Raw genomic sequence first — 27,082 nt, 5'->3', positions numbered from 1 at the left:
GATAGTTCACCCAAAAAAGAAAATTAGCCCATGTTTTACTCACCCTCAAGCCATCCTGGGTGTATATGACTTTCTCCTTTCAGACGAATCCAGTCGGAGTTATATTAAAAATTGTCTTTGATCTTTCAAGCTGTTTAATGCCACTCAGCGGGTGTTGCATGCATCAGTCCAAAAGAAGTTAAATAAGAAGCGCCCATCCATTAAAAAAAAGTGTCTCACACGGCTCTGGGGGGTGAACAAAGCCCTCCTTTAGTGAATCGATGCGTTTTTGTAAGAAAAATATCCATATTCAAAACGTAATAATCACTTTAATGTAGCTTGCGCCAACAGTTGCACACAGAAGCAGCTCCGGGCGGATGACGTATGAGGTCAGCGTCTGGTGTGGACACCCAAATTGCTTGTCGCTGGAATCTTGTCGCGTCGTGTGTAGTTAGGACACGGTGTTATAACATGTATAACTTATGTAATACATTTTAATAATACTTATAATTTAATAATTTGCGCATTTAGCAGACGCTTTTATCCAAAGCGACTTACAGTGCATTCAGGTTATAAATTTTTTACCAGTATGTGTTCCCTGGGAATCGAACCCATGACCTTTTGCGCTGCTAACGCGATTCTCTACCACTGAGCCACAGGAACATATTTAATAGATAGATGTATAGATGTAAAAATATATATGTATAGATTAACAGAATCTAAAAAATAAAAAAAAACAGTTTAGCATTTTAATATCAAGCCACAGTTATGTCAAGATATTGATAGAACATCTTATATCCATTTGAAACAATGGTAACAGTAATTGAAAGGTCAGCCTTTTGACAGGAGTCCTGAAATACAACAGCATGCTTGAGCCCATCGCCACATAATCATACATTTTCCTAACATTCCAAACAAAAGTCCTTTCCGATCATGTAAGACATTCCATTAATTCGATAACTTCCTCTCCACTCAACAGCGGGAGCTACAAATAACGAATGGAGAGCTTTAATGTCTGAACTGAAGATTCTGATCCATATTGGTCATCATCTCAACGTGGTCAATCTGCTCGGAGCCTGCACAAAGCGTGGAGGTTAGAGGAAGCTGACGGAGAGAATTCAACCATGGTGATATGAGAAATTTGTACAATTTTTGAAACGTTTTCCTCTCTGTTTTTACATTTGTTTGGTGTACACTCAGGTCCGCTAATGATAATCGTGGAATACTGCAAGTATGGAAATCTTTCCAACTACTTGAGAAGTAGGAGGGGTGGCTTTGTGGTATACAAGGTAAGCAGAAAAGTCTCTTGTTCATTTAAGCAGTGATTTGCCATGATGACGCATGATATTGACCCGGAATGTATGCTGATAATATCCACAGTCTCAGGACGTTAAGGCTCTGCGTTCCAGCTCCGGGTGTGATCTGAGCGAGCTCATCAAGCGCAGGTTGGAGAGCGTGGCCAGCACCGGAAGTTCAGCCAGCTCCGGCTTCATTGAAGATAAGAGCTACTGCGACTCGGAGGAAGAGGAGGAAGGTAGCGACTGAGTGTCTTCCTTCCCTTCTCCCCTCCTCCCTCTCAACCCCTCACCTCCAACCCCACCCTCTCTGCTCTCAAGGCTCCGCTGATTGTTTTTTCCCCCTTAATCTGATAGGTGGCTTCCTCAGGGATTCATAAATACAACTGATATTTTGTACGAGCCACTGTCACCCACTGCGCGCAGAGCTTTTTCTAATTTCCTGCCCCAAGACCAGAGCTAGTCCGCTGCGGGTACATTGGGTCGTGCTGTTCCATGCCGGTTATTTCTGGTTTGATAAACTGTTTACTCAGGTGGACGATCCACCCACAAGCCCCTCACTTGAGTATCATTGACAAAGTGCACGTCGCAGTCTGCATCTAAAAAAAGAAGTCAGGTTTCATTGTGTCTCCCTGTCGGATGTGTCTGTAGTAAACAGGAGAATTATGAAGGTAAAAATATTACAACTTTATTAAGGGATTGAGAGAGGATCCAAACTTTACAGATTTGTAGACAGCACAGATTTGTAGTAAAAGAGATTCTTGGAAATTCTGTTCCTTTTTTGCCTGCCAAAACTTGCATAACAAAACAATGGTTTTGATTTAGCTAATACTCTGTTACCCTTTTCTTGCAGAGCAAGAGGATTTGTATAAGAAAGTGCTCACACTAGAAGACTTGATTTGCTACAGCTTTCAAGTGGCTAAAGGCATGGAGTTCTTGGCTTCAAGAAAAGTAAGAGTCACACTTTCTCAGGATTTCATGAAAAATAGCTCTAACCCTTGCAATGAATCATTGTATTCTTAGTTTGTAATGGCAGCCCATTGTAATACCAATTTCCTTTTTAAATAATTTTCTGGCTCGTAATGTTTTACATTAATAATCAATCTCTGTATTTTGGCAACACTTTGAGAAGTTTTGTCTAAAACTCCAGAATATGAAAACCCAAATTACTTTATTGATCCAACACACTCATTCACACACATCCAGCAGATGAGATTAATTGCCACATACTAAAGATGCGGTTTAGCATATGTGGTTTAATCTCACCTCAGGTCAGAGTTTCCCCGATGGCAATTCCATATGTTTTACATTATCACAGCTTTCCATCATGTGCTTCATCTGACAGCGTAATGCCACACATGGTTCAAATAAGACACAAAATGCATCTTCACTACACTCCCTTTCCCTGCTCAAGACACTGAGATTAGAAAGAATATACAATTATATCTTGCTATTACAATAAACTGATAGATGATGTATGGTAGAACATAATGTAATGGGATCTCTCTTTTACTTCTACAAGTGTATTCACCGTGATCTGGCCGCACGTAACATCCTGTTGTCTGAAAACAACGTAGTGAAGATTTGCGATTTTGGACTTGCAAGAGATGTATACAAGGACCCAGACTATGTCCGCAAAGGAGACGTAAGTGTGGAAGATTATCCAATTACTTCATATCGGTCACGGATACATGGTGCAGTCAGACTGTATACGCAGTGTTTCAAAACTACTTAGTGTGATGGACGCAAATGATAACGGTACAAAAACCACCGAAACTGTGAATATTCATCTGGAAAAAGATCAAATGTTTCTGTTAATGCCAAGAGTCTTTGGCATGCTGTTAGTCATTTTATAAGCCCTGATAATATTATTCTGGTCAAAGGATGTTTTCTTGTGGTCAAGTGTGAGCCAAGACGTCACACAGATAGTATAATCAAATAGACAGCGTTTTATAAGCATTTTAATTGTAAATTAATATTGGGAGTTGTTCGTTTACAGGTGAGAGTAACATGATCTGCTTATCTTTTTATAGGCCAGACTTCCCTTAAAGTGGATGGCTCCAGAGGCGATATTTGACAAGATCTATACCACTCAGAGTGATGTGTGGTCTTTTGGAGTGCTTATGTGGGAGATCTTCTCTCTTGGTAAATACCATCGCTGTCTTAAGAGCGTAACTCACATTCCTTTTATTCACCTATTCATTGGAGACACACACAGCACTGCTGCAACACTCCAGGAACTTGTAGTAATTAAAAGAGTTTAAAATACTCTCTAATGTTTTATTTTATATTGACTGTTAACACAAACAATCTTGATTTGGTATTTTGGGGAGATTCGATTATGAAACGATCAAAGAATAATTTCAAGCTTTTATGATTTCAGGCGTTCAGTTCTTGGAACAATGTTTTCTGCTCTGATGTTTTCCATGAAACAAAGTGTCGGCTTTTCCTTCCTTTCTTCTATAGAGAGGTCTCGTAGACTTTGATTGTTTGCTTTACTGGTTCGGTGCATTTTACACCAACGCAAAGAGCCCAGACAGGATTCAGCACCCATTTCAAAGTTAAACACATGGAGTAGGAAGGCAACTCAGCACATGCTGTGCTTCATCCAAATGGAAATAAAACGAACTCGAGGGTACTCAATCAAAAACACCTGGCACAAACCAGGCTGCTCATGAGGTGCCCTGTGCTATCAACCTCCTCCAGATGTGGAGGGCAATAACTGTCAGCTGCTGTTAAAATTTCCTTTGGGAACAAAAAAGGATTGCATTGTCAGCTTGAAAAAAACAAAAAACTATTTTCATTCCACTAGTGCAACAACATCTGTGAACTTCAGCGGTGTGTTTTTTAATCATAAATAGAGGTTGTAAAACAGGACAAATCATCTTCCATTGGATCAGGTTTCATTCCCAACTGGAAATGTAAACCCACAGTTACCACTTACCAGGCAGCATTTAATGAAAATGTACTATAACCTTTAATGGTTTGTACAGTGTCGCTTTGGCACCTTTGTCATTAAAGACTCTGAGCAAACAACTTTAATGTGACCATTCATATATGTATGTATTTCAAATTTTTTCATTACAAATTTCTTTAGGATTATTCCAAGGGCCCGGCGAGGGAGAGGGGACCCAAACCAGTAATAGTGTAGAAATCAAAAATGTTGCAGAATTTTGCATAACACAATGCAAAGCTTTTCACAATACTAAGTAACCACTAAATTTTATATTTAAATGACTAACATTCTAGATTATTAAAGTGGTTTCAGACTTTTGCACCCTCGTATGAATGCATTTTTAAAGATTTGCCTTTTAAATGCATGTTGAATGAACTAGAAACCACAGTAAAATTCCCCCAAATCTATATTCACACTGGACGCAATGATCTCTGTGGGAAAATAGTAGGCCGTCATTTTGCATGTTAAAATAAAGCAACATTTAGGAAAACACAATATAAATAATCCATTATCATTGATATTGAAGGAATAGGATCTTAACTGATGACTCTGAGCTGTCACAACCACTGAGCTGCACTGATTTAAGTTGGTGTCAGATAGACTAACACGAAAAGTTTAGAAAAATGATTATTGCTACTTGATAGTGTCCATGGGAGAAAAGTTTCCACCCGCACCCAAAGTACACTCTCATGTTTTGTATTGTGGAATTGAATTTCTTGTCCCTGTTTTTCTAGGCACTCCACATCTACTGCAATCTATTCCCAACGTTGCAGGAGATTTTCAAGTGCTGTTAATGTATTTGTTTTTAATGACTACCTAATCTATGTCAGAGGGGGGTTTAGATCATAGTTTAATGAAAGATTGACCTTTTCTGAGATTCGTTGTTATGATCTGCATATTTTAGTGGTTATCAGATATTATTAAAAGGATTTCAGTCAAGTAAATGAAAATATTATTTCATGAATCATGGTTTTTGCAAGTGTGCACCAAAGTCTCAACAGTCTGCAAATTCACGCTGTCTTAATAATTTAGTGTTTCTGGAGAAAACAGCTTTGCACAGACTTTGCAAGTACAGTCAGATAGGCCCCACTGATGCTGATTGTGCAGAGGTCTTTCCATTGATCTCTCTGTGCTCCCAACCCACTTCACAGTTTAGTGAGTTTCTTGTCAGACCCTTTGAAGTGGCCAGAGCTCTATTTCATGGAAAAGTCTTGATAACCCCATTATTCTCTTTCTTCTCCCCAGGTGCCTCCCCTTACCCTGGCTTACACATTGATGAGGAATTCTGCTGCCGACTAAAGGAGGGCACCAGGATGAAAGCTCCTGAATACTCCTCCTCTGAAATGTAAGAGTCGCTCTGCTTGTGTCACTAATGTCAGGCAGTCCTGATTTGAAAACGGTTTGTCAACTATAAATGCAATTGTTGTGTAACAGTTGCCATATTGAGTATTGCAGGCACTAAGTACTTTTTAAAGCATTAGTGTCACAAATCCTTTATTCTGATTGTGAGAAATGTGTTAGATAATATGTTAATATGTTAGATAAACTATTATGTAACAGAAAATTAATCTAGCATAAACACATGCCTGTCCCACCTCGACTGTATCCAACAATAACAAACATGCAATGTGATCATTTTCACACAAGATGTTGAGTTAATATTTAATTTATTGTAGAAAAACCTATTTTTAGTTACATAAATTATAGTATTGATAGCATACACCAGTATCAACCTGAAACCCTGTTACTCACTATGTTGTAAGAAAACATTATTTGTATAAAAGTATAACAATATAAGAAATATACATTACATTATATATTTGCATGCCTGTCCTATTCCAGCACATGCCATTGTACCCAAATGTATACATGAAAAATCTTTAAGGTATTTATTTTTTTAAATGTCTCTAAGTAAGTTCCTTCTGTCTGATCCCAGGACTTTTAAACAAACTTGAAGTAAGCCCAAAACAAACCTCGCCCCTCTCTGTAACCCCCTACAAAACTCTTTAGGGTTATTAGCTGAAATCTGCACTCTGGGGAAAGAAAATCCTCTCCTATCGATACAGTTGAAATGAGCAGAAATATCTAATTTCATTGCTTTGACACAAGACTGAAGCCTTAAATGGAAACAGATCAATTATTCGATGAGCAAAAGGAAAGGAGCAGCTTCTGATTGGTAGCTAGTTTATAGTGCAGTTGATGTGTTCTAGGGATCCATTACTGACTTACACCAATCCAGCTGAAACTCAAGCTCACATTAAAGGCTTCAGTCTACCTAGGCAGCATGGGGTGGCCAAACACAGTGGCAGGGCCCCTGGGCATCAGACAGGGAAACCCACTGGCAAGATACTCCCATTGTGGTTACAGGGTTAGAGAGCAAGCCAAACCAAAATCTGAAAGTTTTCAGATGTAACAAGATATGAGAGAAGGGGTCATGGTATCAGTTTTAAATGTGGAAAGGAAATGAAGCGGACAACTTCAGATTAGTGTTGCTTTTAAATGGGTGTGGAGAACTGAATTGCCTCAGTTTGAGAGAGAATATTCACTGCCTGTTCTCAATAACAACCCCTACTGCTGTCTACGAAGTGCTCTACTCAATCTTCGTTTCAAAACTATGGGCTCGTTCAGGATGGTAATTCATATCTGATATTCTATAACTATATCATACCCACTGTCTCAAGCACCTATGTTTAAAACATTGCATGTAATGCGAGTTGTCTCACATTTGCAATTGAACATAACAAGAGGTCATGAAAGATTGTGATTGGAGATGACCTACAAAAAGCAGTACAGACCTCAGACCTGAATTGAATTCGGCCCTCATAAATACAGCCTTTCTGGTGACAAGTCCTCAAAACCCAAAAGTGTTTCCATTCAGCTTCAAAGAACTTGTCAACTAGCATTGCAGATAAGGGTCAACTTAATATACTGTATCAACTGTAGCACTGATAACACTGTTCTTCAAGAGAGCAGAGAATTTGATCAAGTTATATGCTGTCCTCAGGGTTAAACACTACTTTATTTCTGACCCTGACCAAACCTACACTGTATTGTGAGTGATGAGAAGAAAGCTCAGAAAACAGGGATTTGACCGGGTATAAAATCACATCTGTCTAGACTGATTCACCCATTTAATGATAAACTGATTCCCACTGTCCCACAGGCTCATAATTATTCAATACACTGAACTAAACAGCCATTGGCTGTCATTAATGTATTTTCCATTTACATTTCCATAAGTGGGAGCACAATTTGAGAGGATATAGAACATCCTGGTTTTATCGTTGATTTCAGAGGAACCACCATTTGCCGTTTTTCTGGACTTCCTGTTAGTTTAAGGAGAGCTCCATCTGGATTCATTAAAATAACCATTTTAGAAGTTTTGCTTCCTCCTGCTAATCTCCTTCACAGCCCATGAGAAGAATACCTCCTCTCTGATCACTAACATATTCAAACCCAGATGGATATATTAGTTGATTAGTGTAAGGAAGTAATGAGTCATCAGCTAGTACAGTATTTTTTCCATACTCCAAATTGCCCAGTGTTGTCCTAATCAGACAGGATCAGAGAGTTTCATGGGTGAGTTTCATGGGTAACAGGCTTTATTTATATAAGGACAACACCATAGTATAAACAGGATACAGCTCAATCATCGTCGGCGATCATTTACTTGAATGCCTGCATTGACGCCCCAGTGTTTCACAACTGAAACTTAGCCTTCAGATAAACGCAACCATTATAGGCCACTGCAAAGTCCAATAAAGGACCCCAGACGTCCCTTGTGGGGAGAGATGCTGACAGCTTGTGTAAATCAGGAGGAAGTTCCTCTCAACACAAACTCTCACCTTGAGAACGGTGCAATGAAAACACTCAGCCTCACTCCTTGTGTCACTCATCAAATATTATTGATGACTGTAAATAATTGGATAAACCGGATTTGCAGAGTAATCTAGAGGTCAAGGCACAGGGTGTAATTCATGAGGGTTTGTGTAGCTGCAGAAGAATTGCAATTTATGATTATGGTCTACTAATCACTCTGTATGTTCAAAGGAAGTTCTTTAATGTATGCATGTTTCTGTCCATAGATATCAAACCATGTTAGACTGCTGGCATGGAGAACCATGCAAGAGGCCCACTTTCACAGAGCTGGTAGAGAGGCTGGGAGATCTGCTACAAGCTAGTGTACAGCAGGTAAGAGGGTCTCATTCACTTCATTACATTTCATGTCTTTCCCACAGACTTTATTTAAACGTTTACTGTTTAAACTCTGACCACAGCAAAACCACAAAAATGTTATGGGATGAAAGATGCACTACCATTACACAGGCAAAACCATGTTAGCCTGTCACTGCAAACTGTGTTTAACAACTAGTCATAGATGAAAGGTGAATATTTTATGAATGTGATGAATGGAAAGATTTAAAGTGAGTTTGGAGTGACTGTAAAGAAAATTTAAGACAAGCAAAGTCACTCATGAAGAGAAATACATGTGTACACATTCAAAACTTTTTTAATATTTTGAAAAACGTCTGCTCACCAAGGGTGCATGTATTTGATCAAAAATGCAGTAAAAACAGTAAAATTGTGAAATATTATTACAATTTCAAATAAAAATTGTATAAAATTTTATTTGAATATATTTTAGTAGGAATATTAATAGTCATTATTCCTGTCATCGCCGAATTTTCAGCAGTCATTACTCCAGTGTCACAGTGTCCTTCAGTGTACTTCAGTGTCACATGATCCTTCAGAAATCATTCTCATATGCTGATTATTGTTATCAATGTGGAAAACTGTTGTGCAGCTTCATATTTTGATAATTTGTTTTCAGGATTCTTTGATTAATATTTATTTGAAACAAATATTTTGTAACATTTTATTTATTCAATTTAATGCATCAAAATAACTGTTTTTTATTTGAATATATTTTAGTAGGAATATTAATAGTCATTATTCCTGTCATCGCCGAATTTTCAGCAGTTATTACTCCAGTGTCACAGTGTCCTTCAGTGTACTTCAGTGTCACATGATCCTTCAGAAATCATTCTCATATGCTGATTATTGTTATCAATGTTGAAAACAGTTGTGCAGCTTCATATTTTGATCATTTGTTTTCAGGATTCTTTGATTAATATTTATTTGAAACAAATATTTTGTAACATTGTATTTATTCAATTTAATGCATCCTTGCTGAAAAAAAAAATGAATTTCTTTCAAAAAAATCTTGACCCCAAATGTTTGAACAGTAGGGTACAGTATGCTACAGCAAATACAGGCATAGACATAAAAATGTATTTACATACACAAATCCTTTAATCTCAAGTCATACAAATTCTCATAGATATCCAAACAAGAGAAAAGTAGGTAAAAATCTACAATTTGTGTTAAACATTTGATGGTGCAGTATGTCCTGATACATTTTTCTTAGGTCAAGAAGAAAGTAAGGGATGAATCTGATTTATAATGGTCTCAGTAAAAGACTACACTACACAGCATAGAGATCAAAACATATTCCAAGCCATCAGAATTGGAAGTCATCCAAACTCCCTCTTTCCCACATAAGGAATCAAGCTTAGTGTACTGCCCAGACTGCCCCTAATAACATCATCTCCACAAAAAATATTCACACATTCCCTTGCAGATTTATGTACAGATTCCTCCAGAATCCTATAAAACCATATGCAGGGTGATGTCACAGTTTTAAAATTTAAACACTTTTAAACACAGTTTAAACACTTTGTCTCTCTCAGGAGGGAAAGCACTACATCCCAATCAACACAGCCCTATTGACCAAAGCAGACCCCTCAAACATGAGCCCCACAGAGGAGACCTCCACCAGACCTGCCTCTCTTAGAGACTCTGGGACGGCTTGGTAAGATAGCTTTATCATATCCATATAACGGATATAGGCTCAGACTGATTTGTATTTGTACTTTAGTTGTTAAAAATCCATTATTCATGAGGACTATTTAAAGCTTTTTAGAAATGTGTTTTTTGTAGATAAAGTTGTACCACCTATTTTCTGGTTTCCATATATTTTCCTGTTTCAAACATGCACTACACTTCATCCCAACGGCCTTGAGTTCAATGCTCTAAAAGTGAAGGAAAGCACTAATTGGTTCTTGATAAGAAACGGTCCTCGTAGCATTAAGGGCCCCTCAAGGAATTTCCTCTTTTGCCACAAATGCAGTTTCAGGATTTATGCCTACTTAAGATAATATTTATCCAACTCTTGCGTTTCCACAGGTCCTTCTAGTATATTTGTAGAGAATAGTATCGAAATGCTGCAATCCCTGTTATCCCTTAAGCTGAATTTAAGAGCTATTGCTTTACCCTGCTGCGCAAAATTAAATAAAAAAATATTTTATCCAACATAGTATTGAACGTTTACTTGGAAACTGTGATACCATAATGTGTTTCATGTATTTGTTTGGATCTGCCAGACATTATGTCATGAGAAACCTTCCACACTGATCTGATATGGAGTATTTGATGCTTTCAGGAACATTAAGATCCGCCCAGCGAGTGTGAAGACCTTTGATGAAGTAATCGTGGAGAATGGAACCAACAAGATCGATGAGGTGAAGAGCCTGTTTTTCTCACTCTCCCCCTCATAAGAAAAGGCACATTACAAAATAATGCAAATATATTGTGTCTATGGTTAAGCCAAGTTTGGTTGTTCACAGGGAGGGCAGTCAGACAGCGGAATAGCTCTATCTTCAGATGACCTGAAGACACTGAAGCGTCTGGAGTCACTGGCCAGACCCCGGAGTTTCATGGCCCGAGCGTGAGTATAGTACATTCACTCCTGTTAAGACCTTTTGCCTGGCCACATCCAGGACCACAGGAATGGGTTGGTCTGCTGGCATATGCCCTGGAGACCCTCCCACTGGACTGGAATGTAGATGCCACAATTGTCATACAGTTCCCCCCCCATCTCCACACGACTCCAGCCACTACCCTTTTCTTTGAGAGACGTGCCTGCGCGAGAGTCTCTCAGACAATGGCACAGTGGAGAGATATTGCCTAAGGTGACAATCTCAACAGCCAGGCTGGGTGTGTGACTAGTTAAAGCTGGCTGTAAGTTCTGGTGACTAGCATCTTTGTTTGTACCGCCTGGGTTGTAATGGCCTCTGAGTCCATCGCTGAAACAGCACGGCTACAGATATGGCACATGGCCATCTCATACAATAACATGCATTTATTTTATTTTAGGAAGTATTTGATAGAATGAGTGTTTATTATTGTTAGTGATCGCAATATATTCCATTTAGGGTTCTAGTATTTTTGCTACAGAATGTAAGCTGTGACTAAAACTTAATATTTAATGACTAATAAAAAAAAACAGGATCTCCTTAAAAACATGGTCAGTTTCAGTGAAGGTGGCCTTTTAAGTTATTAATGGCAGGCCATTGGGGTGGATTAGCCTTGGTTTTGTTAAAGCGTTTGAGATCTGAGACGCCGTTTATGGTCTTCCAGTCTAGCAAAGGCCAGGGCTAATCTACAAAGGTTATCCTCTAAATTGCATTTAAAGCCTTGTGGACTATACAGCATCCTAATATTTGAGGGCAGCAGTTTGTACCACCAATTGCAGCTAGACAAATAGTGATAATCTCTTACTGATTGGAGGTTTATGACTCAGACCTTAGAAGTGTTCAGTCTAAATATGTGATTGGCATTAGATAAAGACATCTGAGTACATCAGTGGTTACACCAAAATGCCAGAGCTATATTATATGATCTTCATCTATACAAGGATCTTATTTAAGCATATAATGTGTCTTGTAAAATAGAAAAAAATCTATACTACCACTCAAATGTTTGGGGTTGGCACAATAAAAAAAAATAAAAAATGAATATTTAAATTCAGCAAAGACGCATAAAACTGCTCAAAAGTGACAGTAAAGACATTTATATTTACATAAAATGCAGTAATGGCCACTGCAAAATCCAATAAATTAATAATAAATTAATGAAAATTAAGCTTTACCATTACCACAATAGATTACATTGCAAAATATTTAAAAAATATTCTAAAATAGTTTTTTAAAATATTTTAAAATAGATATTTTACATTTTAATATCATTTCACAATAAACAGCTGTCTATATAGCTGTCTTTACTGTATTTTTGATCAAATAAATGCAGACTTGGTGAGCATAAGAAACTTCTTTCAAAAATCTTATCAACCCCAAACTCTTGAACAGTAGTATATAGACGAAGTATTATCTGAAGTCAACTTGTCATTATCAAAAAATAATCCCCAACATGGAGCAATTATTTTATAAGAAAAAAAGTCCACTACAGTGTGCAAAACAGCAAGCCAAGCAACAAGATTACACTACAACAATATTACAGTAATATTAGTACTAAAGCCCTCTGAGGTCATTTTAACTGTAATCAAAAACATGAGATGTCCACAAGTCCACAACTTGATACAAGACACGCGAATGTACCGCCAAACATCTGACCACCGAATGCTGCGATCAACCAATCAGATTCAAGAGTTCTAGAGAGCTGTGTAATAAGTTTTAATAACACCACACCAAGGTTAATATAGTTTTGAATTTTTTAATTAGTTTTATTTTAATATCGTTTTCAATTTTGCTATAAAATTCAGTTTCGTTTTTATTAGTTTCATTCATATTTTTGTTAGTTTTAGTTTAGTTTTTATTTTGTTTTAATTTTTAAATTCTTCTACTGCTATGATTGATGAGCCAAGATTTATTACAAATGAACGTAATCAACAGGTTTTGATTAAAAACACTCTGTCAGCACTCCCCCGTCTTCCATGTCCAGTGCCCTCCTCATCCCAACCCGATATGATGAAAAGCTGGGCACAGCCTGCAACCAACTGGCAAATCCATGCAAATCCAGATTGCCATGGTCACAGGCATGGGAAAAAAGAGCAACTCCGGAGCATGTAGAGAATGATGTATATATTGTAAAGAGGCGGCCCCTGCCGAGGACCCACTCAATCACTGTCACCTTTGACCTTCTACAGCTTTACTGCTACGTCCAAGAGTCTCCCTCCACATTGTGCCTCTGGATTCCACCTGGTACTCCCACATTTAGTATGCACATATGTGAAGTGCTTGGCACTGACAGCTCTGCTTCACACTGTGTACAGATCCCAATACATGCCAATCTGTTTTGCATCGGTATTTACTGCAAATTATCACCCCTGTAGACTAAAAGCAATGCAAACTCACAGACTCCCTCCGGGGGGGTCTGACCCGTTGACCCCAGATGAAGAGTTATTGAAACTCATGGCACCACACAGAGCAAAGTACAACAAAATAATACTATTTCAATTTGGATTCATTCAAATCAGTTTGCTCCTTCCACAGGATGAAGAGCAAAAGTAAGGAGTCAGTTCTGCTGGAGGGCGAAAAGGAGAAATACCCACTACTTGTTCCCTCACTGGACTGGAGTCTGGAGGACTCCTCTCTCGACCCGGAGCTGGAATGTCATAGCCCACCTCCAGACTATAACTATGTGGTCCGTTACTCCACACCACCCGTCTGAGTTGATCTCCACTCTTTAGTCGCCAGAAGTCTCACCCAGTTTTGGAGGATCTGATTGGTTGGGTCCATTTTGTCTCTGCACATTAGATCTGTTTTATATTTTCCCCCACTTCTTTCCATTCCACTTTATCCTGATACTGGAATGGTCATTCAGAGTTTCACATTTTCTCTTTCTGTGCACTTTTTCAAGGTAGTGTGTGAGTACAGTGGGCTGCCACTTATATCACCTCAGATATTCCTGCTGTCTACTGTGAACACAACAAGCACATTTTATTACAATAACGGCACTGTTTTCCCCAGTGAAATAGCATTTTTCATACAGAATGGTGGCTAATTATGAAATGTTCAGTGGTTAGAATGAGGACAAAGGCAATTCTTATTTTATTCTAGATAAATATTTTATTGTAATGAAAACTGGAATTTTGGTTATATGATATTTTATTTTTATTTTGCTAAAATTATTTCGGAGCTCACTAAAGCTCTTTTTTTTTTTTTTAGGAAAATATTTTTCTTTAGAATAAATTTCACTCATATTTTACTCTGTCAGACAAACTGTCAAACAAAGACCACATATCATGAATAATTGAATGTGTGGTCTGAAATTCCTTCCCAGAAATTGCAGGACACATTGATCATCAACACAAAGGATGCACATTGTGTTTCCAGGTTCTTTCACGCCAGTCTGAGGGCCGCTTTCCTGAGTCTTGCTCATTGCAGCTAAAATGAATCACTTTTGCTCCCGCATATAGTATTTTTATCATCATAGCTTTTAATCTGGATCATTTTAAAGGAATTAGCCAAGCTTAACATCTTGGACTGCTTACATATGGCAGGACAGAATGGCTTATGGGTGCCTAACATCCAGTCTATCACTGTGAAAAAGGTTTCAGAAGCCATAGCAAGTAAATTATTCATGCACATTTAATAGGAAACATTCTGTTAATTATTGATCAAATTTGGACCGCAATTAAACAGCCTTTCTCTGTTCAACAATAGTTACACTGCATTGTGTACTTTCCATATTTATGTTGTTTACACTACTGTATACATAACAGCACGTAATATGTTGTGCAGCTATTAACCAGAGGAACACATTCTGTTACTGATTCAGTAGTCTTTTATGCTAAAATACTACTAAAGCTTGCAGGGCAGGCTATAATATTGTCAACAGGCTGGTCACTATATAAATGGTCATGATAATTATAGTAAAAGCATCTGCACACATGTAGGTGCTATCAGTATTAACTCCTTAACATTATGGAACGGGTGGGAAATCATTGTATTGGTTAAATCAGATCTGACAGTTGTAAAAGCAATTAGGCCCGTTATTGCTAATTATTGTTTGAAGTCCAAGTACTACATTCATAGCTGAGGGACTGTCTTCCAAATAATGAAATGTATATACTGCCAAATGATGCTTTCAATAATGTTGTTATTTTGACTGACTGGTATTTGTGAAGTAGAATTGTATGCACTGATATTTTCTACATACATTTTTTTGTATTATAATTGTATTTTAATATTAACCAAGCATAAATAAAGATCTTTATATTTATATATAGCACCTTTTCAGAGTCATGATTGCATTTGTACAAGTACATGCCTGTATATTGTAGCTACTGCTACTAATAAATAAAAACGCACAGAAATACCAATGCCAGTGGTTCGCCTGCCAAGTATTGCATTCTTCTTCCTATAGCGTGATTTCCTATAGGTCTATACATAATTCCAGTAAGGTTAGGCTAAGTATTATACGATTCTTGGTGGAGATGGTTGGGCTGTGTGTCATCTGTGCGTTCTTTATCCTGCTTCTTAGTCACAGAGACACATTTCCTGAATGGGGCGAGGTGACGGCAGTCTGTCTGTCACCAGGACAATACCTCTGTGACCGTGAGCAAGAAAAGGAAAGGCTTCTCCATCATTCCCATCACAACAGGGTTCTAAACACTAAACTTCCTAAGGGCCAACAGTGCCCCCCAGCTTTGGCACTAAAACGCTATAGGTGCATATTGTTGCCGTTTCTGCTTGTCATATTGAAGATAAACAGTGTTTACGGTACACTTAAAAGCTCACTTGACTGATTGAGGATTGGCGGTGTGTTATTGGCTTGCTATGAAGGTTATGAGACATGTAAACTGATTCAGGAATTAAAGCTATAAACAAAAAAAGGGAAGGATGTTGGGAGGGTAAGGGTTCATCATATTCTGGCTACAAGCACAAAGGTGGTATTCACGCACACCTCATATTTTTCTAAGCTCACAGGAAGTACATACAGTCTCAGAGCTCTGCAGCTAATCAGAGTTTTCAATTTCCCTTGCTCTAAATGAATATGAACATTACGTGATCATGCATAATTTCCTACAATACTTTCTCCATTTTATTAACCAAGAAAAAGTACTAAATAACACATTTACATTAATATATGTGTACTATCTATCTATATATACACTATCCAAAAGTCTGGGGTCATTAATTTTTTTTTTTTTTTTTAAGAAATTAATACTTTTATTCAGCAAGGACACGTTCAATTGATCAAAGTGACAGTAAAGGCATTTACAATGTCACAAAAAACTGTTCTTTTGTACTTTCTATTCATCAAAGAACCCTGAAAAAAAAATGTATCATGGTATCCACAAAATATGAAGCTACACAATTGTTTTTAACATTGATAATAATAATAACAAATGTTTCTTGAGTTATGTTAAATTGTAATAGTATTTCACAATGTACCTGTTTTTACTGAATTTTATCAAATAAATGCAATTTTAGTGAGCATGAGACTTCGATCAAAAACTTTTTGTAAAAAATCTTACCATCCCCAATTTTTGAATGGTAATGTACTGTATATATAGACAGTAAATGTTATAAACTGTACCAGAGGATTTTCCACCCCCTATATGACATGGATTGTGAATTGAAGTCTTTGTCTAACTTCATAGTTTATAATGGAATCTCCTAAAATTATCTTTGAGAAAAACATCACGTATGCATCTAATTAAAGGCTCTATCCTATTGGGACTGTTTTGTTTTTCTTGTTCAACAATGTGTAAATCCCTGCGTTGCCACTTCCAGAGTCCCTTCTCAAGGAAAATAGCCCCCTGGTGGCAAGATGCTTCATTAATCACTAAAACAGAGGTGGTATATTGTGGCCTTTGGGAGTCTGCCAAAACTCATTCCTGCAATCAGTGACAAACCAGAACGCCTTGAAATCCTATCATACCCCATTCTGCTTTCTCTGTACAATTCCCATCAAGAGAGTGCTCTTCCCTCTGCTCGCACTTCCCACGCTGTGTTCTGGTGAGGGAGTGCAGGGAATGGCAGGATCGGAGTTGGGGTGGGAACCGCATCCGTATACCTCTCACCTACAGCCTGAGACAATGGGGTGGACTTCACTTACCACAGATATGGCTTTTGCCCACCTTTTCCTAGAAAGGTAGCACCAAAAATACAAATAGCATCAAATATTTTAATAAACTCCCATGATGCCCAAGGGCTGAGTCAAAGAGTTCTGACTAAATCAGACAGACTGTTTGTCTTAAAAATAGTTGTCTTAGACTTTGGCCTTCAGATCAAAGTAAATTCTTTTTGTCCCCACAGGGTTCCAGTGGCTAAAAATGAACTGTTTATAATCTGTCAAGAATTCTGTCATTGAAAATGATTCAGAAATATCTGATCTACAGTGCTATGGGAACTCTGGACTCAAAACTGCCCAAGCACTGAACCAAAGACCGTCTAAAAGATACTGTATGCTACTTGACAGGATAACTAAATATTCTCCAGGTTTATGTTGTAAAGAAAAACAAGATGGGATTACTGATTATGAACTCATAAATGATGAATGGTAATTCAAAACTGTTGCAAATGTTGGTAAAGTGGGAAAAGCTTTCAGAATGAACTCAACTGATGGGGGTCTGTGGTTGTATCTGACAGAACCCCCAGAAAAAGTCAACAGTCAATTTGGACCAAACAACTAAGATCTCACCAGTAATATCCATCCATACTGCCTTCATAGTCTTTCCATGAATATATGAACATTTATGCCACTGCTCTTGTTTCAGATACACTGTCTTAGAGCAACTGTTCTGTTTTGGAATTCGTTGGATACAGAAATTTGTAGCCATAGTATTTTAAAAATAAAAGGAAATTCTTCAACAAAACTTCTCATGACATTTATTCATTTCAGATTTCACACAGGAGAATTAAAACCTAGGGAAATACTGCAATAAAGTCTCTGTGAGAAAAGCAAACATTGTGTAATGATTAGGCTACGTCTAACATTTGTGAAATAGCACATAGTTCCAAAAAAAACATTTAAACTCGACTTCCTAGTAAATATAAATGTAGCAATATTCGTATGAACAGTATTATGACCTAATTCTCATTGTGGAAATAAAAAGAGAAAACATATGATTCATAACTTCAACTATTTTGAGTACAATCTGTCCCCAAACCATCATACATTTGGGACACACATGTTGTTATTTTGAAGTTTCCAAGTAAGTTGTAAATCTGTCATGCTGAGAGAGCATCTCTGCCCTCAGATAAAGCATTCTTCCTTTAGACAGAAGATAACGGAATCCTTTCCATTATAAAAGCTGTGCACAAACAGAACCTTTTCCTTTTTTTGAAATACATTCCCATCCTTATTTAAGACTCACAAACTTTTAACAGACACGCATAACGTGACGATAATATACAAATAAATAAATAATAAATTAGATTGGCCATTTTATTATTACTACTAAGAGAGAGTGTTATTTCTCTCTCTCTCTCTCTCTCTCTCTCTCTCTTTTAGCAATTCTTATGCATGCATAAGCTTAGTCTAAACATTTTACTCATTTGTTTTAGTTTATGTACTAGAACATACAGTCAGTGACATTACCGCTAACGCAACTGTCATATCTAAACAACGGTCAGGCCAATGCCACACGTCACGCCATATCTAATTTTCATACTGATAATGAATAACGAATAGCAATGTCACAACATTAGGCAACTATGTAACAGAAATGTATCTGATTATATGTCACATACAATCATTGCAAGTAATTCACAGAAATTCACAGAACGGTGACGCTCAGTGATCCGAAGAAGCGACGCAAACAAATTACTTGGTGGATATACTGCCCTCTAGAGGTCATTCTGTAATGGTGCTGATGAATTTATAACGAAATCCCAAGATCATTCTTCATTTCATTAAAAAAGGAAAGAATGTAAAAATAACGTGTTGTACTATAAATGTCAGAAAATGTGTCATAAAAAGGTGTCCGTCGAAACTACGTTTTGAGTCGCTCTTGCAGCTGATTGACCAGCAGGGGGCGTCGCTGCGCTGTGCTTTGAGTCTCCAAACCAACCTTCTTTCTTTATTGCGTACACCTGCATCAGCAACGAGTGTGCTCACAAAACCCAGGTCTGGCCTTCGGATTCTTATGGTAGGATATATTATGACCACATATTCAGCAATATAGTACAACATATAAGCCTATACATATCGTATATGACCATCATTTACGGTCTGTGGAAATTATCTAACAAAAAGTAAAAGTTTAACCCCAGGCTCATTTAGCCTACTACCTATGGTGTGAATTTAGCAATAGTCGAACAAATACATCAATTATTAAATATTAGAGAAAAACAACTGTAGCAGCCATTGATACTTTTTGGGTCTTTGACGTTCTGAAATGCTTTCATTTGCCTGACATCATCATAGTGATGTGTTCTTGCTTGCATCTAACTGATCGCATAGGCTTACATGCTTTTATAAATGATATCAGTCATCCATATGAACCTGTTCTGATGGATCATTCAAGCTAACACGAATCAGGTCATACAACAGTTAAAGCCTGCATATTTCCAAATAGCCTGATTATAGCTATACACTAGCACAGACATGAGGTCATTAGCTGGTCCAAGCTAGAACATTGATTAGCTGGACTCTGGTGGGGTCGAGATCAACCTAGTAGACCTTGACCAGGCTATAAGCTGGTAGACCACCTCGGACGTCTAAAAAAACAGTTCAAGCTGATGTTACATGATTTTTCCAGTAGGGGTATAAATTTAATTTGATAGCATCTTAATTGTTTTTTATCACTTTTTTTTTTTTTAAAGAAAACTGCTTTAAATATGATGTTTCAGTATTGAAACTATAGCAAATACATTTGTTATAAACTTTGAAGCGCTGATTTGATGATCAATCTGACTGCACCTATACTTATTCATACTGAAACAGGGAAATGCATTTCCTTGCTATGTTCAAAGGTCAATCATTATCACAGAGAAATCACATTAAATATTGTTTTGACATATTTATGTTATGAGGGTTGTAGCATAAAAACGACTGAATGCATAAAGGTTTTATCTGTGCACCATCACAAATCTGCCAAAAACTGTCCTACTTTTGCATAGTTCACTGTATCATACAGACATGTGATGATCTATGATGAAAATCATGATCAGCTGTTTGTTTTTCAAAAGTTTACTGGAACAAGCTACTGTCTGCATATGTTAATGATTAAAATACCCCAGAAACCTCGCAGTAAAATGAATTAACAACTCGTTAAATATTTCGACTACATCGCGACACGCACGACACATTGTCGTCGCATGGGTACTGTAGGTGATACCTCACATTTCCATAAACCGGAATTAGCTGTGAAGTGTGACCCGAGAGTGTCATTGTGTGAGGGATACGGAATGTGAAAAGTTCGCCTTACTTCAAGACACCTTCTCCCGCTTTGCACCTCTTTTACAAGAGTATCCTTTAACAACAAAGGTCAATCATTATCACAGAGAAATCACATTAAATATTGTTTTGACATATTTATGTTATGAGGGTTGTAGCATAAAAACGACTGAATGCATAAAGGTTTTATCTGTGCACCATCACAAATCTGCCAAAAACTGTCCTACTTTTGCATAGTTCACTGTATCATACAGACATGTGATGATCTATGATGAAAATCATGATCAGCTGTTTGTTTTTCAAAAGTTTACTGAACAAACAGTAAATAAAATTAACTTAGTCATCTAAGGTTCAGTTACAGTATATCACTTTATAAAGACTTGAATAAAGATGAGACACAGACTTCTTGAAAATGATTGAAAATGTGTGAATGTCCTGTTTTGCTAAACAAAATTGATTATTTAAAATGATTTAAAACATTATTATCAATTGTAAAATTGATATACATGCATTTTATGACAGTGTATTATTATTCGAAAGGCTTTACAAAGTAATTGTATTTTTAAAAATGCTTTCGTGAGAGCAAAATACTTTTTAAATGAACTGAAAAAAGCTCAAATCCCCAATTTTGGAAAGCAGCAGTATATAATTAGAGAGAAAAGGAAGGGCAGTAAAACTTCAAGCGACCATTCATCGCTGAATGATGCTGCCTGCCTATCAGCACGTCGCAGCTCATTTCACTTTTATGATGAACACTTTTTTTAACAATAAAATATATAATAAAAAGATGTCATTGCTGTTGTTGTTTTCGCTTGTGTAATTAAATGAAATTCAAATATAATATACAGCCTATTATAATTTATATGAACAAAATAAAAACATTTATAATCAAATAAATGATTTGTATTAATAAAATAAAACATATATAATAAGTTATTAGTTAAGTTATAAAAGTTATTTGCTTGTTTGAACTTTTTTTTTGTCTTTGAAGGACTTTTTTGAAGTCAAACTGAGACAGATCTAATAAAACTCCTTTCAAATTGGCTTTTTTGAGGAGAGACGTTTTTTTAACTTAATATTTTTCACAGTGTAATGTGTTGATTCCTTAAGTCATCTAGAGTGAGTCTGTAAGCCTATTGAATACTGATGAGTAGAAGTGGTTTTAGGTAGCCTACATGTAAGTCTGAGGTGATGCGAAAATCTGGCGCTAGGGGAATCTTTGAGGGTTTGGTGGTGTTATTGGCTGGTCATTTGAATGCAAATCGAGAGGTTTTGAAGTCGTGGCTGACGTCAGGAGGGCTTGGTTATACCTTTGCCACCACCACCTTGACAACAGAGTCACATCAAGTTTGATTGAAGCACGTCAAGGACTACGTCGCGTGACCTGGAGACCATTTTGGACTACCACACTTGAGATAAACAGTACTGAGTCAGGCCTTGGTTTTGAGTGATATTTGGCTTGATGTATGGCTGGCATGTTGCCTTAAAAAAAAGTGATTTTAGGGGTTTCTTTCGAATCATGTACGTTGGATACCTTTTGGATAAAGAGGGAAGCATGTATCACCAAGGAGCCGTGCGAAGATCTGGCATCAGTCTTCCACCACAAAATTTTGTCTCCACACCACAGTATTCAGATTTTACAGGATACCATCATGTGCCCAACGTGGACACACACGCGCAGTCAGCAGGGACATGGGGCCCTCCTTACGGCGCACCGAGAGAGGACTGGGGCGCCTACAGCCTGGGACCTCCGAACACTATTTCTGCACCTATGAGCAGTTCATCCCCGGGACAAGTTTCCTACTGCTCTTCAGATTATAATGCCATGCACGGCCCGGGATCAGCAGTACTGCCTCCACCACCTGAAAACATTTCTGTGGGCCAGCTTTCACCTGAGAGAGAAAGACGCAATTCCTATCAGTGGATGAGCAAAACCGTGCAGTCCTCCTCAACCGGTAAGGCCAACAAATGTCTTTCAAAAAATACATAAATAATAAAAAATAAAAGCTTGCTAAGAATTTAAAATATATGGCATAATACGCAAAAAGAGAAAGCGTTTAAATATTTATGAAGTAATCTTAAAGCATGCAAACTGCGCAATCATTTAAAGGTCTTAAAATCAAGTGATCGAAACGTTCAAAATGACAGTAGTTCACGCTTATGATCTAATTTCGCGAAGCAGCAGAATAAAAATTACATAATTTAAGTCATGCACCCAATTTACATAGGTTGTACTAGAATGTAAAAGTTTTTTAATAAAAATTATTAGAAAAAAATATATGTCCACAACATCTAAGCAAAAACTTGAAGAAAATCTAAATAGTTGCTTTGTATTATTTTGGTTTAATATTGGACAAATAATTTGCACAAGGGCAAATCTTGTGAAAAACGTATTAACTATACATTGTTTGATATTTGCCTCAAGGAGTGGCACATCTGACAAAATATTACGAAATAGGCCTGGGAAAATTGAATAGTTTTACGCACACTAACTTTACGTAACCGTCCTTCTCCCCTTCATTATTTGCGGAAAACGTTCAGTTTAAAAAAAACCCGGAATATCTGAGTTATATTAATACATTTGTTCCTTTACGCATGGGACAAATAGTTGTGGCAAAATTAAGGTGTTGGGAATTGGCGCCAGGGTCACTTGTAATGCTAATTTGCGACTCCCGTAAACAAGATGCGAGGTCTACTTTTCCTGTTACATTGTCTCAGGTTTTGAGGGTTATCTGTCATATTCAGGCGGCGACTTCTTTCAACACCTTTTTCACTTTGATATGCAGCAGCGCGTCTTCCTCTGTCTCTGTTCTTGAGGGTTATATTACCTCAAAGAGTGACACATTTCACAGCACATAAAGTTCTCCTGTCTCCGGCGCATGTTAAAACGACACAGCGAAAAAAACTTTAAAGAAAAAAATCACTTACAAAGTTACATGACCTAACTGTAAACGGCCAGTTTTGGAAATGACATGTGAAGATAAAGGTTATATTACCTCAAAGAGTGACAAACTTCACAGCACATACAGTTCTCCTGTCTCCGGCGCATGTTAAAACAACACAGCAAAATAAAAAAACAGTTTGAAAAAAATCACTTACAAAGTTACATGACCTAACTGTAAACGGCCTTTTTCATTTCTACTGCTGAAAAACTGAAAGTTTTGGAAATGACATGTGAAGATAAAAGGTCACATTTAACATTAGATGTTAGAGCTTTCCATAGTGATTGCATCGAAACTTTTAATAATAATAAAAAAAACTATAATCAATTGCGTTCTTAGTCGTATAGGCTACATAAAAATATATAGCTGGTCTGTACATACAAAAAACAAGTCCAGCCTGCTCTTGGTTTGAGGAAAAGATTTTTGATGTTATCTCCTTGTAATTCTTTGTAAGATGTGTGTCTCTTAACACATCAGTGGCGTTTGGGTAATGTCTTTGTGTCTCTTTGTTCTGCAGTTTGTTCAAAAAATCTCCTCAAAGAAGATCAGAAGCTCAATTTGCATATCTAGCAATGTAATCTTAGTTTATGCAATTGACTGAATATTTCAATGGCGTTATGATTTATAGTTAAAATGAGAGATCATATAGGCCTAGTGATTGTAAATGCAACATAAATGTAAGAGAAGAAAGTCAATATGATAAGAATAATTTAAATATAACCTGTAGAAATTATACAATGCGCAAGTTCTTCCTCTGCCTTAAAAAGCTATTATTAATAACAGTATTACACATTTTACGCACGGCGTTTAATTGGTTATTATTTCATAATGATAATCTCTTATCCAGTGTGTTTTATGACGAATGTCTTCATTTTATCAACATACACTCTTAAAAATAAAGGTTCTTCAAGCGATGCCATAGAAGAACCATTTTTGGTTCCACAAAGAACCATTCAGTCAAAGGTTCTTTAAAGAACCATCTCTTTCTTACCTTTTTATCATCTGAAGAACCTTCTTTCGCCACAAAAAAACCTGTTGTGAAACAGAATGGTTCTTCAGATGTTAAAGGTTCTTTATAGAACTATTTAGACAAACAGGTTCTTCTATGGTATCGTGAAGCACCTTTATTTTTAAGAGTGTAGTTTTCATACTTGTTCGTTCATTTCCCATTTCTTAGGCAAAACGAGAACGAAGGAGAAATATCGAGTTGTGTACACAGACCATCAGAGGTTGGAGCTGGAGAAAGAATTTCATTTTAATCGCTACATCACAATCAGAAGAAAATCAGAATTGGCAGTAAACCTCGGGCTTTCAGAAAGACAGGTAAAAATGACTTCACTTTAGATTTTTACTTATAGAATTAGATTTATCTCACTAGTTGAAAATTAGACATTTCTTTCTATAACCGTTTGACTTTTGTCTTCACAGGTAAAGATCTGGTTTCAGAACCGCAGAGCTAAGGAAAGGAAATTAATCAAAAAGAAACTGGGTCAGTCTGACGGCAGCGGAGGGTCAGTCCACAGCGATCCCGGTTCTGTCAGTCCCCTACCGGTACCAGGGTCACTGAGTCCGTCAGACATACACGGTTCTCTGTACCCACCCCCAGGAATGAACGCCTTACCATCTATGAGGAACATACAGCAAGTTACTGTCACTCAGTGAACTCGAACTTGAAAGATCCAACTTTAACTGAGCACTCCAACACGCTGAAAGGACCGAACCGAAGCGGACCGCTCGCGTGGCCAAAACGGATTACAAACTTACATGACAGGCATCAAGGCGCGTGTTGTGGATTACCACAGAAGAATCACGTCTTAAATGCAACGAAATGCTGGAGGCTCTTCAAATATTGTTTTAATAGAATAGTTTTTAAAATTAAGAAAAAAAAACATACAAAATGTTTGTCTGATCCAGAGACTAAATATTTTAATGGTTTGTTTGTGTTTGCTCAATTAAGATATAAATATCATTTTCTGTATGTGGTGAGTGTATCTAAATGTTTGTAAATAAAATGAAACTACAGGTACAGCGTTTCTCGGGATGTATAATGATCCTTACCCTAGAACTGTTAAACTTTTATTGTCTGTGTATGCCAATGACCTGTGATGGCAGGCTGTTTTATGCTCCAGTTTGTGTCCAAAGCGCACGTCGTTCACTTTCTTTTCACAGGGGTGATGTGCAGGTGTCACATTCCTAATATGGGTATAGCGTTTGATTCCAACAATGTGTAAATAAAAAAGTTTTGCAATAGTTTTTTTTCGTGTCTTGATATAGCCTATTATTAAACTTAAACGAATGAAATATTGTATGTTCATCAGCTTTAGGCATTCACCTTTAATTTACCTTTTAAACGTGAGACCACTCTGTAAACGTACAAACTGCATTTGGGCTCGTTTTTCAAATTAAGGCTGAACAACTTAATTTGTAAAGTTATATAACTAGGCCTAGGCTATAACGTGTTTCTGTACAAATGCAGTAGCCTATATTGAAATAGGATGATTAGAGCAACAAAAATGTCTTATTTTGGCGTCACATATTGTTGTACCATTGTATACAAGCAGCATTTACTTTTAAGTTAACGATTTTCCCCCCCCAAAAAAGGGAAAAAAAAGTTACGAACAATGGCTCAAAACTAAATTGTGGGAACAGCTGTAGGTCTGTCAGTAAATCTTGAAAAATGATTTACAAATAAACAAATGTCTGTCAGGAACCTTTTATATTTTCTTCATAGAATAGCCTACATTTGGGAGGGAAATCTGTATAAATACTTTCTTTACAGTTTGCACAGTGCATCTCTCAGCTAAACACCACGTCATCAGTGTGACATAAGCACTTTTATGTTGTAACATGCTTGTTAGGCCTATTTATTTTTTAATTTCATTTGAAACAAATCAACAGTTTGATTACAGCAGTTAAGAAAACTGATTTCACTGCATTTATCTTTAAATGGCACATTCCATAAATCCTATTATAGGTGTCCCATGACTTTATTAATTTAAAGCATTTAGAGACACTTAACCCCTTTTATGTGAGGCTTGTTGTTTTATGTTCTATTACAACAAAACATTACTGTATCTAACATCCAATTAACCCAAAATATCAAATGTCTGGTAAACACATCAAAATAGGGATTTTGGCTTACATTTACCAACTTGACAGTACCCGAGAAGTAGCTACAATAGCCTACAATAATTTTGTTATAATCTATTGAATTGATTATATTTGGGGGGGGAAAGCCTATACAGGTAGACAAGTGAATAATCTCATTCAATTTTTACAAAAAAAAATCAACAAATTTAGGCCTAATTCAATATTACCCAAGAAACGGGATCAAACAAATATATTTTCTGTAACTTATTGGAAAAGGGCCTATAAATGAAGGCCCTGTCAAAAATCGCAAACCCATATTTGGCCACAAGTTTAAATGTGCTACTATGCTACGCACTGTGTTGTTTTAAAAAATGGTGTCTATTTAGTTTTAATTGTATTTATTGTTTATTGCTAGAAACTACAAAATCGCACAATTCGGGCTCATAAACATTCTGTAGACAGGTCCCAAGTAAGGTTGAAAAGCTCATAGAAAAACAGAAGAAAATTCAGCAGCTCAAATACCTACTTAATTTCAACACTTGAAATTGATAACCAATCAACATTTTGCGCTTAAGCTCCTCACTTCACTCACTTTTTGTTGAAAAAGATAT

General features: G+C 37.0%; 2 protein-coding genes across 2 annotated transcripts in view; both read left to right on the top strand.

The window, feature by feature from the left end:
- LOC107751995 (vascular endothelial growth factor receptor kdr-like) overlaps positions 1–14,194 on the top strand; it is a 47,745-nt gene extending 33,551 nt beyond the window's left edge. Inside the window, exons 19-30 of the mRNA XM_016567818.1 lie at positions 959–1,072; positions 1,180–1,268; positions 1,360–1,513; positions 2,128–2,225; positions 2,797–2,919; positions 3,308–3,419; positions 5,476–5,575; positions 8,316–8,421; positions 9,981–10,102; positions 10,733–10,811; positions 10,917–11,017; positions 13,581–14,194. Coding sequence (XP_016423304.1) covers positions 959–1,072; positions 1,180–1,268; positions 1,360–1,513; positions 2,128–2,225; positions 2,797–2,919; positions 3,308–3,419; positions 5,476–5,575; positions 8,316–8,421; positions 9,981–10,102; positions 10,733–10,811; positions 10,917–11,017; positions 13,581–13,758 — 1,376 coding nt within the window. The 3' untranslated portion in view covers positions 13,759–14,194. The remainder of the gene's footprint in view (positions 1–958; positions 1,073–1,179; positions 1,269–1,359; positions 1,514–2,127; positions 2,226–2,796; positions 2,920–3,307; positions 3,420–5,475; positions 5,576–8,315; positions 8,422–9,980; positions 10,103–10,732; positions 10,812–10,916; positions 11,018–13,580) is intronic.
- A 7,482-nt stretch (positions 14,195–21,676) lies between these two features.
- Positions 21,677–25,128, top strand: LOC107751993 (homeobox protein CDX-1-like). The gene is made up of 3 exons (XM_016567816.1): positions 21,677–22,394; positions 24,559–24,704; positions 24,810–25,128. The coding sequence occupies exons 1-3, from the start codon at positions 21,902–21,904 to the stop codon at positions 25,041–25,043; spliced, it is 873 nt and encodes a 290-aa protein (XP_016423302.1). The 5' UTR covers positions 21,677–21,901; the 3' UTR covers positions 25,044–25,128.
- Positions 25,129–27,082: the final 1,954 nt, after the last annotated feature.

The sequence above is a fragment of the Sinocyclocheilus rhinocerous genome, unplaced genomic scaffold, assembly GCF_001515625.1.
Source record: "Sinocyclocheilus rhinocerous isolate Xijiao unplaced genomic scaffold, SAMN03320098_v1.1 scaffold662, whole genome shotgun sequence".
NCBI lineage: Eukaryota > Metazoa > Chordata > Actinopteri > Cypriniformes > Cyprinidae > Sinocyclocheilus > Sinocyclocheilus rhinocerous.
The sequence above is the reverse complement of the archived record's forward strand: the minus strand, read 5'-3'. Positions and strand labels throughout refer to the sequence as shown.

Bases quoted from the DNA above. Each gene is read 5' to 3' on its own strand.
- LOC107751993 (XM_016567816.1), top strand. From the start codon at position 21,902: ATGTATGGCTGGCATGTTGCCTTAAAAAAAAGTGATTTTAGGGGTTTC. The intron at 22,395-24,558 runs GTAAGGCCAACA...CCCATTTCTTAG, and splicing joins CGTGCAGTCCTCCTCAACCG to GCAAAACGAGAACGAAGGAG. The intron at 24,705-24,809 runs GTAAAAATGACT...TTGTCTTCACAG, and splicing joins TCGGGCTTTCAGAAAGACAG to GTAAAGATCTGGTTTCAGAA.